General features: G+C 35.6%; 1 protein-coding gene and 1 long non-coding RNA gene across 2 annotated transcripts; both read right to left on the reverse strand.

The window, feature by feature from the left end:
- Positions 1 to 225: 225 nt before the first annotated feature.
- LOC132635283 (acetylornithine deacetylase) lies at positions 226 to 8,848 on the reverse strand. Its single transcript, XM_060351611.1, has 10 exons — positions 8,434 to 8,848; positions 4,340 to 4,584; positions 4,150 to 4,258; positions 1,882 to 2,020; positions 1,744 to 1,801; positions 1,654 to 1,671; positions 1,250 to 1,372; positions 939 to 1,092; positions 822 to 855; positions 226 to 648 (listed from the first exon to the last, which is right to left on the reverse strand). Exons 1-10 carry the CDS (start codon positions 8,758 to 8,760, stop codon positions 545 to 547), a joined length of 1,311 nt encoding a protein of 436 aa, XP_060207594.1. The 5' UTR covers positions 8,761 to 8,848; the 3' UTR covers positions 226 to 544.
- Positions 8,849 to 9,578: 730 nt separating this feature from the next.
- On the reverse strand, positions 9,579 to 13,465 carry LOC132638212 (uncharacterized). The gene is made up of 3 exons (XR_009581631.1): positions 13,269 to 13,465; positions 12,558 to 12,608; positions 9,579 to 11,258 (listed from the first exon to the last, which is right to left on the reverse strand). It is a non-coding gene; the product is annotated as an uncharacterized LOC132638212 (long non-coding RNA).
- Positions 13,466 to 14,094: the final 629 nt, after the last annotated feature.

Here is a 14,094-nt window from a genome sequence, read left to right on the forward strand (position 1 = left end):
AGTGATTATCTTCAGCAGATGGCTTACGTACATAACAGAAGAAGAAACATAACTAATGCTACTTATAACCATCAGGGAAGAGATACGTCCTTTTAGAAACACTTGACACATCTATTCAGTGTGTCCCAAAAAGATTTGGATGCATCTTTTCACAAAAAGTTTTGTCTAAAAGAGACATTAAATTTTGAATCACTCAAAATAAAACCAACGACGGTGGGAGATAGATTTGCTGAAACAATGCTTAGAAGCTCCTTGACATTGTTAAAAATAAATTGGACGTTAAGGACAAACTAGAACAATCACTATTTCACAAATCCCTAGACCAATTTTGCAACTTCCGCTGCTATAGGTACACTGATGAGATTGCCATGAAAGTCAAACAAATACTGTAACACCAGGGATTTACTTTTAAGAAGCTAAAATTGACCTCAAATAGAAGTTAAATATCATCTCAAGTACTTGGAAGGATTAGTCACAGATTCAACATAGAACCAGCACTACTATAGCTTTTCATCTATTATATCAAATCTTATTCTTGTCAGCATCAATCTTCCAGCTGTGAGATGACGCTTGCAAAGACCCGGTAACCTTGGCACATGTCAGAAAATAGACAATATTCATTTTTTGCATGGTATGTAGCCATTAAGCCTGCATTTCATTCATGTCAAGAAGTTCAGATTAAAAGTTTATTCGACTCGATTAACAAGAAAGCACAATCAGACATTATAACAAGGAATGAAATTACACAGTAACTTTAAGCAAATGCAATTGTGTCAAGGTAAGAAAGTATGTTACAGATATCAAAAAATAGAGTGATGTACCGTAGCCAGAAGTTTGAACATCAAAACCCTTGTCCTGCCAAACAAATAATGAATTAAGATATTGCAAATTCGAGTTATTAGAAGGCCAAACAAGTAAATTTGAAAGAAGTTATGCACCTGCAGATCTCTTATCAATGGCAGAGTACCAGTGATAGAATATGGTTTTACATGCCCAACTTCCTCTTCAGTAGCTTTGCATAGTACATGAAACCCCCGAGAATTGAGATCACAAGCAACTCCAGACGAAGCTTCGTCGAAACTTATAGTGATTCTGGTGGATAAGAGTCGGAACATTAATTGCTAACGAAAAGGTCAGAGAAAAAAGAATGATAAGATAAACCAAGGAAGAAAATTTGAGCTCTAGCTTTTATGGACAATCCAAAGTAATCATATGATTTCTCATCTTTTCAAAGAAGAGTACAGCATACCTGCCCCTTAAGTTCTCATCTGGCAGGACATATTTTGAAACAGGGCCACGACAATCAAGTTTTTCAATGTTGGCATTTAAGTCATCAACATATTCTTGTAATTTCTTCATAGCATCTAATACACTGAACAAGAACGCATTGTTAGAATTCCGACCATTTTCAAAAGATTCGTCTGTTCATTTCCTGTTTTGAAACAGAAGCTCAAAAGTTTTGATTTTGCAGTTGAAAAACACCACATAAAAAAAAAAAAAAAAGAAAAAAAAAAAAGGGGGATATAACTAAAATTCCAGATAAAAAAGGATAAAGTAATGTGTAATAAGGTATGAGACCACTATGATATTTCTTATTAAATTGATCTACTTTATGAAGAACTGAAAAGGAATAACGCAGAACAAAACACATACCTGTAAAATGGAGTCAACCTGCAAAGAAACAGATGTGATTAGATATCATCATTGATGAAAGATCTCGAGGGTTTGAAGCAAGAAACTTACCTAGCATCTCCAGAAACAGTGCACTCAGCAGGAATTTGGTTGATTCCACCCCCAGGATCTGTGGAGCAAATAATTTAGCACATAAAAGCAACTGGAGAAGATAAGCTCAATATTTTCCCCTAGAATTGAAGAACTTACAAAACCACTGAGTTGGTTTCATGGTTGATGGTGTAGCAAATTCATAGACTTTTTCTTTAGGGTGGGCAGGGAAATCTCTATAGAAGCGGGACTGGATTTCTTTGAGTGCTTCCATAGCAAGCTCCAGAGGATTGATAGCCTAACCATTTGCCATAAAATGTCATACAAACACATTGGAGTATTAGAATGTTTTTATACAGAAAAAAGGTTTGAATTTTACTGTATTCCAGAAGATAAAGTTGCATTGATCCAAGGAGGTTTCGCAAGTTAAAACTCAACTGAAGAGTGTCTGTTTTTGGTCAACCATTCAACTCAAGTGATTGGGTAAAGACTTAGCGCATTAATGAATAGCTGAATTTATTTCATTGCACGTAACAAATCTAATGACATCACAGAGAGCTACTCCAAGTCAGAATTCAGAAAGTTGGTACGAGTGAAGCACAGGGTAAATCCAATCAGAAGAAAGTTGTTCCTCTGATTGTGTCATTACTCCACTTGGCTTCCGTAGGACATAGCAACATACTCAGGAAATGGAAGTTCAAGGAACAAACATATGTATATTTCTGCTCCAAGAAGTTTAACAAATATAGGAAGTTCCTTAGTATTGTGGCATTACAAGGGTCGGGAAGATCATTCCTCATACTTCAAGAGAAATATAAAAGCTTGAAAGAAAATGTGCCTAATTTTATGAAAAAACACACATTCATACAACTGATCAGATTTCACTCTCTTCTAACTTTTCTTGTCATTCAAAGACACCCACCAGGTGATTATATTCTAGAACTAGTGTTGGAGTTTTACGTATCTCAACCCAACAACAAATACTTTTGTGATGAGAGGTCGTCCCATTGGTTTCTCTACTCAAACTATCAATAGTCTTCACTCACTTGCAGAGGTTGATGATAGAGAGATAAGGTGTTTTCCAAACAATCCAAATTAGCACGTGGTAGAGGGAGACTTATGCCCAAGAGGAGAAAATTGGACATACAATGCTAAAAGACAAAGAAGCAATCTCATTAACAAGAACATAGGTTGTTGCGTTAGACCACTCTACACCTGCACAACTCTACTTTGCAAAAAACAAGATATTCGTCCTAGCTCAAAAATGGTAATCTACAGACATTCCTAATTCATTAACAAATCATTTTTGAAAAAATATGGAGAGGACAGAAGGACCAAGATGAAAAGAACAATTGCGAAAGGATAGAACAAGCCAATAGGGAGACCATATTGAACAATTAGTTGAACAATTTGGAACGATGCATGGGAGGTTTGATGACATGGAGCAAAGATTTGGGTGTTTGGACAAAAGAATTGGCCAAGGAGAGCTTCTATGAATTATTTTCCAAGTTGTTCCATAGCTAAGAGAAAAGCAAAAACAACTCTTCATCCGGTGATTTAGGCAACAAGATAAATTCTTATTAAGGCCTAAAGGATTCACGCATATTAGCATTGGTTGAATAGCTGCTCCAGAGATCCTGAAATTTTGGTGATCTCCATTTCACTGACTAACATCCAATAATGTCAAAGACCAGCCTGACTAAAGTGGCTCTAACAGATATCCAACGTTCTCCTTGCGGAGTTAATGTCACTGAGAAAGCCATGAATACTTATACCGACTGGGGAATGATAATATAAGTCAGTGAGCTACGAGATCCAGTACATTGACATATCCTACCAAATAACATAAATACCACAAAAGTTCAAAACCTCAGATGCAAGTGAGTGTTTACTAATAACAATGAGCTACACTCATCATAAGTCATGGAATACTTCAAGAGGCATCAAGAGGATAAACATCACAATACTTACACCCATGGTGTCTCTTAAACCTCCTTTCCCACTCAACCTAGGATAACACATTTTAAAAGTTATGAATATTCCAAATATACATAAGCAGCAAGGGAAAAAAATATCTGAATCTACATGAGGAACTCACAAATCATCCAAGAGATCTCAAGCTTTACAATTTTGGATCAAAAACACTCTTGCTTTATCTGTTGGCATCAGAAAACTCTGAATCTTCTGTCAACATTATTTATAGAAAAGCATTCCTTTAATTATTGTTAGGATTAACTAAAGGACGTTTAACAAGCACTTCAAGGTGGCGGATTACCATTCATAACAGTTTGAGATAAAAGGAGCTCATGAAAGTGATACCGGCATATGCAATGATGTTTCCATTGTTTTTTCAAAGGCAATTTGGCATAAAAGTTTAAATTAAGTTCGAAGAGCTTAGATGTCAAGCAGTAGAAAAAGAAAGAATACCTTGTGGGCCAGACCACTGTGGAAAAGCTTTCCGGTAACATGGAGCTTCCACGGTATACCGCCACCAGTACCAATGCATGGCTGTTTATCTGCTGTGTCAATCCAGAATCTATGTAGAGGAATAAACAATACAAATAAATTCACTATGTCTCTGCACTGAAACTTGATACCATTGCATACAGTTACTTACAGAGGGCCTTCTTTTAACTTATCGAGCAATCCATCCTTCACTAATGCATCTACACCAACCCCAGGGATAGACGAGTTCTCTTCACTGGCTATGAAAACAGCAACCACAGTGGATTTTAACTGTGGCTTTGTCTCTCCCAGCCGCCTCATAAGCTCAGAGACAAGAGCCACGTGACCTAAACAATCAGTAGTTCCACGTCCCCGAAGTTTATCACCATCAATGCTCAATGAAAAGGGATCAAATTCCTGCATACAAAATTGTTTTGCCATTATATGAGAGATCATTATCATAATATCATTGCTGACTTATGAATCAGCATCAATAAGGGTAGAAATCTTTTTCCTGCTCTCGACCACAAGCATACTTTCCCCTCCCCGCACACTTAACCTGCCAAAGCAAATCTGAAGCAACATATAGAAAATTAATTAAGCGGCACATGTGCATTCAATATGGACACCTGGTGGTGAATTCTTGTTTAAATCAGGCCATGGTGAAATTATTACTGGAGTCTAATCGTACATCTTCCTGGATGACTTTACACTCCTCATACAATCTAAATCCAAAAATCTCCAACCTCTAAAGGAAATAAAAATATAATAAATTGATAACAAGAAGTAACCATTCAGATAAGTGCAATATCACTTTTGTCTTTCTATTCTCTTGCATCTGGTAAAGAAGTTTTGAATCCATAAGGATGTAACTTCAGTGTCTGATTAAAGAAACTGAGAATGCTGCTGAAAGAGTATTTGGATTATCCGTGTAACAATGCAGAAACTGCCATGTCATTTTTCTTATCTTCCATGTTCGTTCCCTAAGTTTGATAATTTCCTTTTTCTTCAAACCTTTCACATGTCCCTGTCTGCTTCAGACATTTTATTGAAGTTACATTCATAAAATTTTCTAAAGTATGATCCATATAGTTGGATAAAGGGTTGCTTGCTGGCTGTTTTACTTTATGGCCCTGTGTTCACTTTAATGTCTTTGTGCCAAGAAAGGGAAGACGGTCTAATACCTTTCTCAGCATTTCAGCTAATTCATAGAGGGAGAGTAAAGTAGGTCTCAACGTTTTAGCTCAAATTAATAGAGAAAATTCTCGAACATAATAGCAGTTCAAGGTGCAAATCTGTGAACTACTTATCCTAAGTTGTCGCTTATTTCCAAATAGTACAATGAAAATATTGAGCTCACTTAAATCTTTGCCACATTGCTAACTTGTAATGGCAACACTAGCGTTCAAATCGCAATTGTATGGAATGTATTTGCTGGAGCAGCATAATAAGCAACATATGATGAGAACAACACTCATGAAGATTACCCTAAAGTTTTATAGTTCCGTATCACAAAATATCATGCTAAGAAGAGCAATGTCCAGTAGAAATTTATTTGTGAGATGAAAACCATGGGACTGGGAGATCTTATTTCAAATTCGAACAAAAACAAAAACAAAAAAACCGCTAGGTGATTTCTCCACATCTACCTAAGCCTCGGTACCTATGCTAGTGGGAGGTAGCAAGTACCTGGTAGAATACCAAAGTGGAGGTTGGGGCTATGGGGGGTGGGGATGGGATGGGTGTGTTGGAGGATGGGGAGGAGTGGAACAGGGGCCGATCCACCCTTTATGGTGGGGGTGACATGGCACCCCCTAGATTGATAAATTTTTTATATACCTATGTTGCAATTTGCTTAAACTAAGTTAAATATTTGATCCTGTCACCCCCAGTCGCAAATTAGACAAAGGTGTCATGGTTGGTAAACACAAGTTTGAATCTATATTGAACATTTCCGACTCCCGTTTTTCTTGTGCTTTTTAGTTCCTTGTACCAGTAATTCCCTTTTCGGCTCTCCCAATTTTCTATTTATCTTTTTATTATTTATATTGTCTTTCTTCTATTTTATTATTTTATCTGTGATCTCTACCAAGAACACACAAATAAAAACTTCAAAATCCCTTAAATTAAGCATTTTTTCTTAATCTCAAATCTGTGAGTATTTAAATCGAAAAACTTAGGTCTCAATGAGAATTTTGGATTGAGATCAAAATTCAATTTATTTTTATTTTTTATAATTTCTTTTGTTTATTACTCCCTCCGTCTATGTTTACTTGTCTATATTTGACTTGGGACACTCTTAATAAGCAATAAATAAAATGAGAAATGAATTAGAGTACTTAATAGTAAGGGTAAAATAGGTATAAAATGGTAAATTATGTCTTGATCTTTCAAACTATACAACTTAAAAGCAAAAGTGGACATATATTTTTAGTATAGTGGACAAATAAAAATGGACGGCGGGAGTGTATTATAAAAAATTGTGCTATTCTATAATTGTTAAATTCAATTTAAATCACTTTACTACTTAAATTGTGATGGAAATTTCACAAGCATTGCTTAGAAAAAATATGAAATTTATGATTTATTTTTGAGAACTTGTAGTTTATCTAATTCTACATTTACTTATGGGGTGTAATTATCTATTGAAGAGCTTTTCTATTATTTTTCTTATTTTGATTGGTGTAATTCCCTTATTGAAGATGTTATTTTACTTGTGCAAGTTCATTTTTTAATATACATAAAAGATGCAAGTCCCTTGGTGAAAATGTTGATTTTACCTTATTGTTAATGGGTGTGATTCCTTGTTTAAGATGTTAATTATGTTCGTTTCTTGATTTTTGAGATGTAGTTTTCAAATTTGCAAATAAAAAAAGAGCTATTAAATTGACCCGAATAAACTAAAAAGAGATGGACCCGACCCAACACGTTCCTAACAAGATGTACATTGAAGAAAATTATGGCACTCGACAGCTTCAAATCCTAGATCCGCCTCTGGAGTGGAATGCCACTTACAAAACTTCTTTTCCCTACTTCCACCAAAGAAGTCATTTCCTCCATTTTTAAGGACTTTTTTTTTTTTTTAATATAATGTTTTCTCTGTCAATCTCAATCACAATTTTAACATTTTCTTCCAATACTACAAATATAATGCTTCACACGTAAGCCAACTTAACACCTTTAAACTCCCTATTATGTGTTTAATAAAACACCATCATATAAAAATGAAGTAAAGGACCACAAACTTAACACCATAAGAAAGCAATCCAGCATCAAAAGCAATCAAACAGAAAAGCATCCCTGGAACCACCATAAGCAAAAAAGCAACCAGCTTTACATATCACATAAAAAATAATGAAAGCAAAGGGTAGCAAAACTATATTTACATACCCAATAACTAGGGTTGGCAGTGAAAACATCCATATGCATTCCAACAAAAGACGATTTTTCCGGGCTGAGTAAACTTTCGAAAATTTAAATTCATTTAACTACTCAAATTTTAAAATTTGATGTAATGTTGTTCTCTGTCAATCTACTCTTCAATCACAATTTTAGTATTTTCTTCCACTACCATAAATAAAATACTTCGCATAAACCAAATTAACACCTTTAAGCTCTCTATTAGGGGTCCAGTAACATAGCATAAGTTAACACCATAAGAACGTTATCAAATAGAACAAAACTCAAGAACCACCATAAGCAAAAAAGGCAACCAACTTTCGACATGGTTCTCTCAAGCGCTCTAGTATACTCTACTTGTTCACCTGTGTCGGTTTTGGGAACCTTTTTTCATAATCAAAAATGCAAGTATGGAAGCTTCTATGCTCAATCGAGTAAGAAAGCTCGAAAGGGAAAATAGCATTTACATAGTAAATCAAAAATAATGAAAAGGGCAAGCCAAATTATATCTACACAATAATATTATTAAGTTATACAACTCTCAAGAATTTCAATTAATTCAACTAATCAATTCTTAATCTTTGATGTTTCTGCTGTAACGTTTTCTCTGTCAATCCAGTTAAACACCATCACATAAAGAAAAAACAAGAACCACCATAAGCGCAAAAAAAAAAAAAAAAAAAGCAACCAGCTTTACATAAAAAATCTAAAACAATAAAAAAGGCTAACAAAAATTATATCTACATAACCAATCACTAGGGTTGGCAGTGACAACATCCATATGCATTCCAAAACCAACAAAAAAACCAACTTTACATAGCACATCAAAAATAACAAAAAGGGGTAGCAAAAATCATATCAACATACCCAATCAGTAGGATTAGCAGTGACAACATCCATATGCATTCCAACAAAAGACAAGATTTTTCCAGGCTGAGTACCAGGATACTCCACAATAAGGTTACCCCTTTTAGGCTTATAAGTAACATGATTAATGACAAGTGGTCCACCACCAGTGGTTGTACTATAAGGAAGAAGAGTTTCAAGAACATGATTCACAATCCTGTCTTCTTCAGGGATAAGTTCAGGTGGGTTGTTTTGTACATATTTAGATTCACCAATCAGTTTCCCTAAAAGGGTTGTAAATGAATCTTTGTTTAGATCACCCAAAATCTGCTTTACAGTCGTAGCCATGGTGGAAATATTTGGAGTGGTAAGTTGATGCTCTCTTTCAGGAACAGACCAAACCTAGGAAAGAATTTTTGACAAGTTTTGAGGTTTTATATACAGGATTTGGTACAAATAGGCTCTCCTTTACTCTAAAATACCCTTGCCGCTAATTTATTAGGCCTAAATTGTCCTTATTTTTAACGGCCCTATTATAAGATATAATTAAAAAATTAATTAAGTTTATTTTAAAATTAGCCAATAGAATCATGCCACATAAAATATATTTTTTAATTATATTTTTAAATGGGCCGTTAAAAATAAGGGCAATTTAGGCCCAATGGCGAGGGCATTTTAGAACGGATAGATAAACGAAGGGCATTTTTATACCAAATCCTATAATTTAAGGGCATTTTAGGCCCTTTTCCGTTAATTAAATTACCAAATTGACTTTACCAAGTCATATTTATTACTTTATAATTTAATTCATTCTAAGAACATGTATTTCGGATAAACACAACATATTAATAAAAGGAAGATAGCAATTCGTTTTTACTATATTGCTTTTGACCTCACTTTTAGTTTACACAACATACTAATTAGTACTTTTTTTTTTTTAATTGAAAATTTGTTCAACTATTAGAAATAGTGTAACAAAGACCCATTTTTTCTGTTTTATAACAAAAACTCACGTTGTATCACGTCAAATATACTCTTAGTTGGAAAATGTATTTGTAATAACAATTTTATGATGTGGCACACAATGTTTAAAGCCGAGAAAAGAAAGAAATTATACTCCCTCCAGTCCACAATAATTAAGGTTTTAGCCTCTAAAAATTAGTCCAAATTATTGATGTTTTACAAAATTAAGAAATCATTTAGTTCTTTTTTTAAAATTTGCCCTTGACATATTCCTATATCCTCATAATAATTACGTCAACCTAAAAAGAAAGAAAATCATAATTAAGGGTAATTAAGTCAATACTCCTCTCGATTTTTAGGAGTTAGCGAATTTCTTAATCTGTGTGTTCAAGCTTAAAACCTCAATTATTTAGTATTATTTAACCATTTTAATCAATATGGAACTATTGACTCATGAAATCGACTGACCTTTTTTTGTCTGTACAAAATTAGAAAAATTGATCCTTGAAGAATACATAGTTTCCGTTACACTCACAATCAAGCTCATAAGCCAAAGCATAAAACGTACGATTATTCTCGACAAACAGTATCCCATGTTTCAAATCGGTGACTTCAACCAACTTTTGCATTATCTCTATCCAACTTATAAACTTCAAACTTAATCGGACTTTCACCGTGTGAAATCAAAATTTCTTATAAAACTCAACATTCTCATTGTATTCAAGATCATATTTCAAATCAATACTCAAATACTTTCCAACCATCAACAAGGCCAACAAGACCTCATCAAAAGAAACATTTTATCCCCACTAAACACAGATTGAGCAATAAATATATTCATTCATAAATCCCTCTCACCCAGCACTTTCAGACAACAAATCCCAATTTAGAAAGCACTCACCTCTCATTATTATCAACAATGTAAAAAATTTCATCTTTGAGAATAATATATTCGAGAATAATGTAATTGTACAAAGTAACCAACAATAGACTGCTTTATATCACCAGATCTATATATGATCCATATTTCAAAAACATGAATCGTCAAGAGTACAAACCCATCTATTTTCAAACACAGAGTGACTTTTTCTATGTAAGATGGGTTGAATAATCTGTTGGGTTATTAGCATTTTAATATTACACAATAATATTATTAAACTGCCTTATTGTGTCTAATTACTCCTATACGTTAATGGCCATAAAAGTGATAGAAATGGCTTTCATTCTCACGTTTAATATGGTTGAATGTGGCCTTACTTTCATCTTCCCACTAAATCATTTATTTACCTACATTCATCTTCTTTAGTCTTATAACTCATGTCACCTCTAAGCCATAATTCTCCCATTATTTACTCACATTATTAGCCCACTCTTATCCTATTCAATTCAAGGATGATGTTGTTAACTATAAATAGTTAGTCATCCTAACCTTGTGTAATATGAAAAATATTGGAGAGTTCTTGAAAAAGTGAGGATAAAAGTGTCACACCCTAATTCCGCTAGGGTGTGATGGGCACCCGACCCTTACCTAGGGCCGAGCGAACCCTCAGACTCTTGCTGCACATAAAATCATGTCAAACTTTTCAAATCAAATGAGATGAAATACATCGTATTTTTTTTTTCCAGAAATATTCTTTCACGTAGCTTCCAAGCATAACGAATCAATAATCATACAAAATTCAGTACATAACACAGACCGACATTTTGGCTGTCGGAGCCGCTTACAGACTGACAACCAATACCCACGACACTGTCTGCAAAGTCTCTAACGTAATCCAGAAAGCATAACATACCAACTCTGACTCGGCAGCACTCCGGGAACAAATGGAGCTTGCCATCTGCACTGGAACATCTTCTATACTGTCTTCAACTCACCTGAGTACCTGCGCGGCATGAAACGCAGCCCCCCGAAAAGAGGGGGGTCAGTACGAAATATGTACTGAGTATGTAAAGCATACAACACAGAAAGCAAAGTCACAACTGAAATATGATATATAGAAAGCGAGCACAATAGCCAGCATACTAAGGAGTCGTATCCGGCGTACAACAGGCAAAAGAAGTTCCGGAGAAATCAACACGGCAATCGGGATGACAAAATGTTTGCTTTCTTTTGGAAAACATCTTTGTTTCACACACATAGAAGAATCAACGCACAATTTCCGCGGCCATAAGTCCAGCGGTCACAATCACACATACCGCGGTCAAGTATCCAGCGGTTTTCTATCACAAGTTCGACATACCGAGGTCAAGGGTCCAACGGTCTATGTCGGCATAATCACAAGTGCGGCAGACGCGGTCAAGGGTCCAACAGTCAATGCCACACGTCCGACATGACGCGGTCAAGGGTCCAGCAGTCAATGTCAGGCACGCCGCGGTCGAGGGTCCAGCGGCCAATATCACATATGCGCATATTCACATAACCGGCCCGGGACTCGGTAACACAGAAGATAACGAGACAAAATGCCAAATTATCACTTTCCAAACATAATCACACATGCCAGGATCATGCATCACACAAGACTCAGGTATACCAAAATCGTATATCGGAAAATAAAGAAAATAAGTAGTTTGTCCAGAATCTCAGGGTAAGATTTTTAAAAACGCTTTAGATGTCAAAAACATTTTATAATGCTCATGAAGGTGGTCATAACACCTATCATATAGTGAACAACATAATAACCAGGAGTTACCTGCGAACTCCGGACAAAAGTACATTGGCTAAAGTCGTACATCACATGTCAGGGTTTCGGTCCCCACAATTGGGTCAATAATCATTAAAATCCGTCTCGGGATAGATAAAATATCTCCCGTTTAGTAGTCGGAACAATAACCATGAGTTCTCTTGACTTACCGTACGAGAATAAGACAAACAGAACAATAAGAGAGGCATCGGGGATAGCGGGCTCACCTCGGGCCAAGTCGAGGCGGCGGACGAGAATCACGCCCATTAGACTCTGCGGAGTCATCCAAGAAAGTTTTAGAACGATCGGGTTACATTTGTAAACGTTTTGGAAGTCCAACCACTTTTCTAGTAAAATGCACCTTTTATAATTCAATTCTATTGAATGAATAGTAACAAAAACTAATCTCGGGTTACGATGAGCAGGATGGTCCCCGAGGCCGAAATCTCAACCTAGTAGACCTAGGGCATGCCAAAGAAGGAAAGGATAAGCTTTACATACCTTTCGCGCTACTCACGCTTGTCCAAACTCAATCTCCGTTTCGCCCAAAACCTACAAATGGTCATTTTTACCAATTGTTAACTATAAGGCTTTTGGTATTCAATCTTTAACTCATCACTTGTCTACAAAATTTTGGGCAACATTTCCCCTATAAACTCGTCTATCCGAATTTCCAATTGCTCTCCTATTGACACAGAAATACCAACAATAACATATGGACACAACCATATCTTCAATTATTTTATTTCAACAAGAACAACAACATATCAAAACAGCCCCCAACTGTAACATAACGATGCCCGAAATTCTAACGAACATTTGCAATACACCAAACAGCCCATATGCACTTCTTATACCTTATTTCATGCAATATTTTCAGAAAATTTCAGGGAAATACAACAGCAGCCACTCGACACCACATCATCTACTCATGTGCAATAAAACCACATTATTATCTCTATAATCCTTACAACAACCCACAACAATTTAACTCCAACTCTAACCATTAAATTCCTTCACTCTCCTCACATATCCATGATTACAACAACCAAAATATTAATTCAAATCAGTCCATCAATTTCAATTAAAACAGCCCCTCACCCATAAATTTCAACAAAACAACAAACGAGTTTATAATGTTGTTTTCTCCGTTCTAATTCGTTAAAACTCTAAATAAACACTTTAATAACATAAAAGGAATTTTATAAATACCTTATCAGAAGCTCCACCACGAAAATTTCATCCCCCAAGACCAATATTTATCTCAAATTGAAGGCAACGCAACGTACAACGTTTTTCTCTTCATGAGCTTCGGGATTCGGAGCTCGAATTTTGATCAAAATGGCTTCCTTAGCCTAGGATCTCTCTCTCTCTCTCTCTCTCTCTCTCTCTCTCTAATGTTTTTGGAGGATATTAGCTGAAAATGATCAGCCCTCAAGTGAATTTGCCATATATATTAACGTTAATGGGCCTCATGGGCCGAAACATTAGTGTTTGGGTCGGGTCCAAACTTGCTGCCCTGCCAGCCCAAATTGCATCGTCCATATTTCCTTATCCAAATATTATTTTGACGAGCGGTTTGTTGCGTTGGAAACTAGACTCGATGAACTTCATTTTAGGATTTTGAAACACCTTAAAACTCCTCATATACTAGGAGATATGCCCCCAACAATATGGGCTAAAAATCTGGTCCGAGATTTTACTGAAGTTGTTCCGATTCATTTTGTTTAGATTCGTTTATCTTCTAATCCTCTTCCAACTCTCATGTAACCTCTTATACATACATATACATACCCATATACATACATAACAATCCATACATGTCTCGAAGGGTCCGGAGAATCACCATAACCTTAAACGTAACTGGAGAACTTACGAAGCTTCGACGAAACTCCAATCGCAAAAATATATTCATATCTTTTATCCATCTTCTATATCATTACTAATAATCTCAAATACTTTAAAAGGGCACTCACATTACCTCATATACGCTCATAACGCGATTTCAAATCCTTTAGGTTACGATGTCACCTCGGGA

The sequence above is a fragment of the Lycium barbarum genome, chromosome 4 (genome assembly GCF_019175385.1).
Source record: "Lycium barbarum isolate Lr01 chromosome 4, ASM1917538v2, whole genome shotgun sequence".
In the NCBI taxonomy this organism is placed as follows: Eukaryota; Viridiplantae; Streptophyta; class Magnoliopsida; order Solanales; family Solanaceae; genus Lycium; species Lycium barbarum.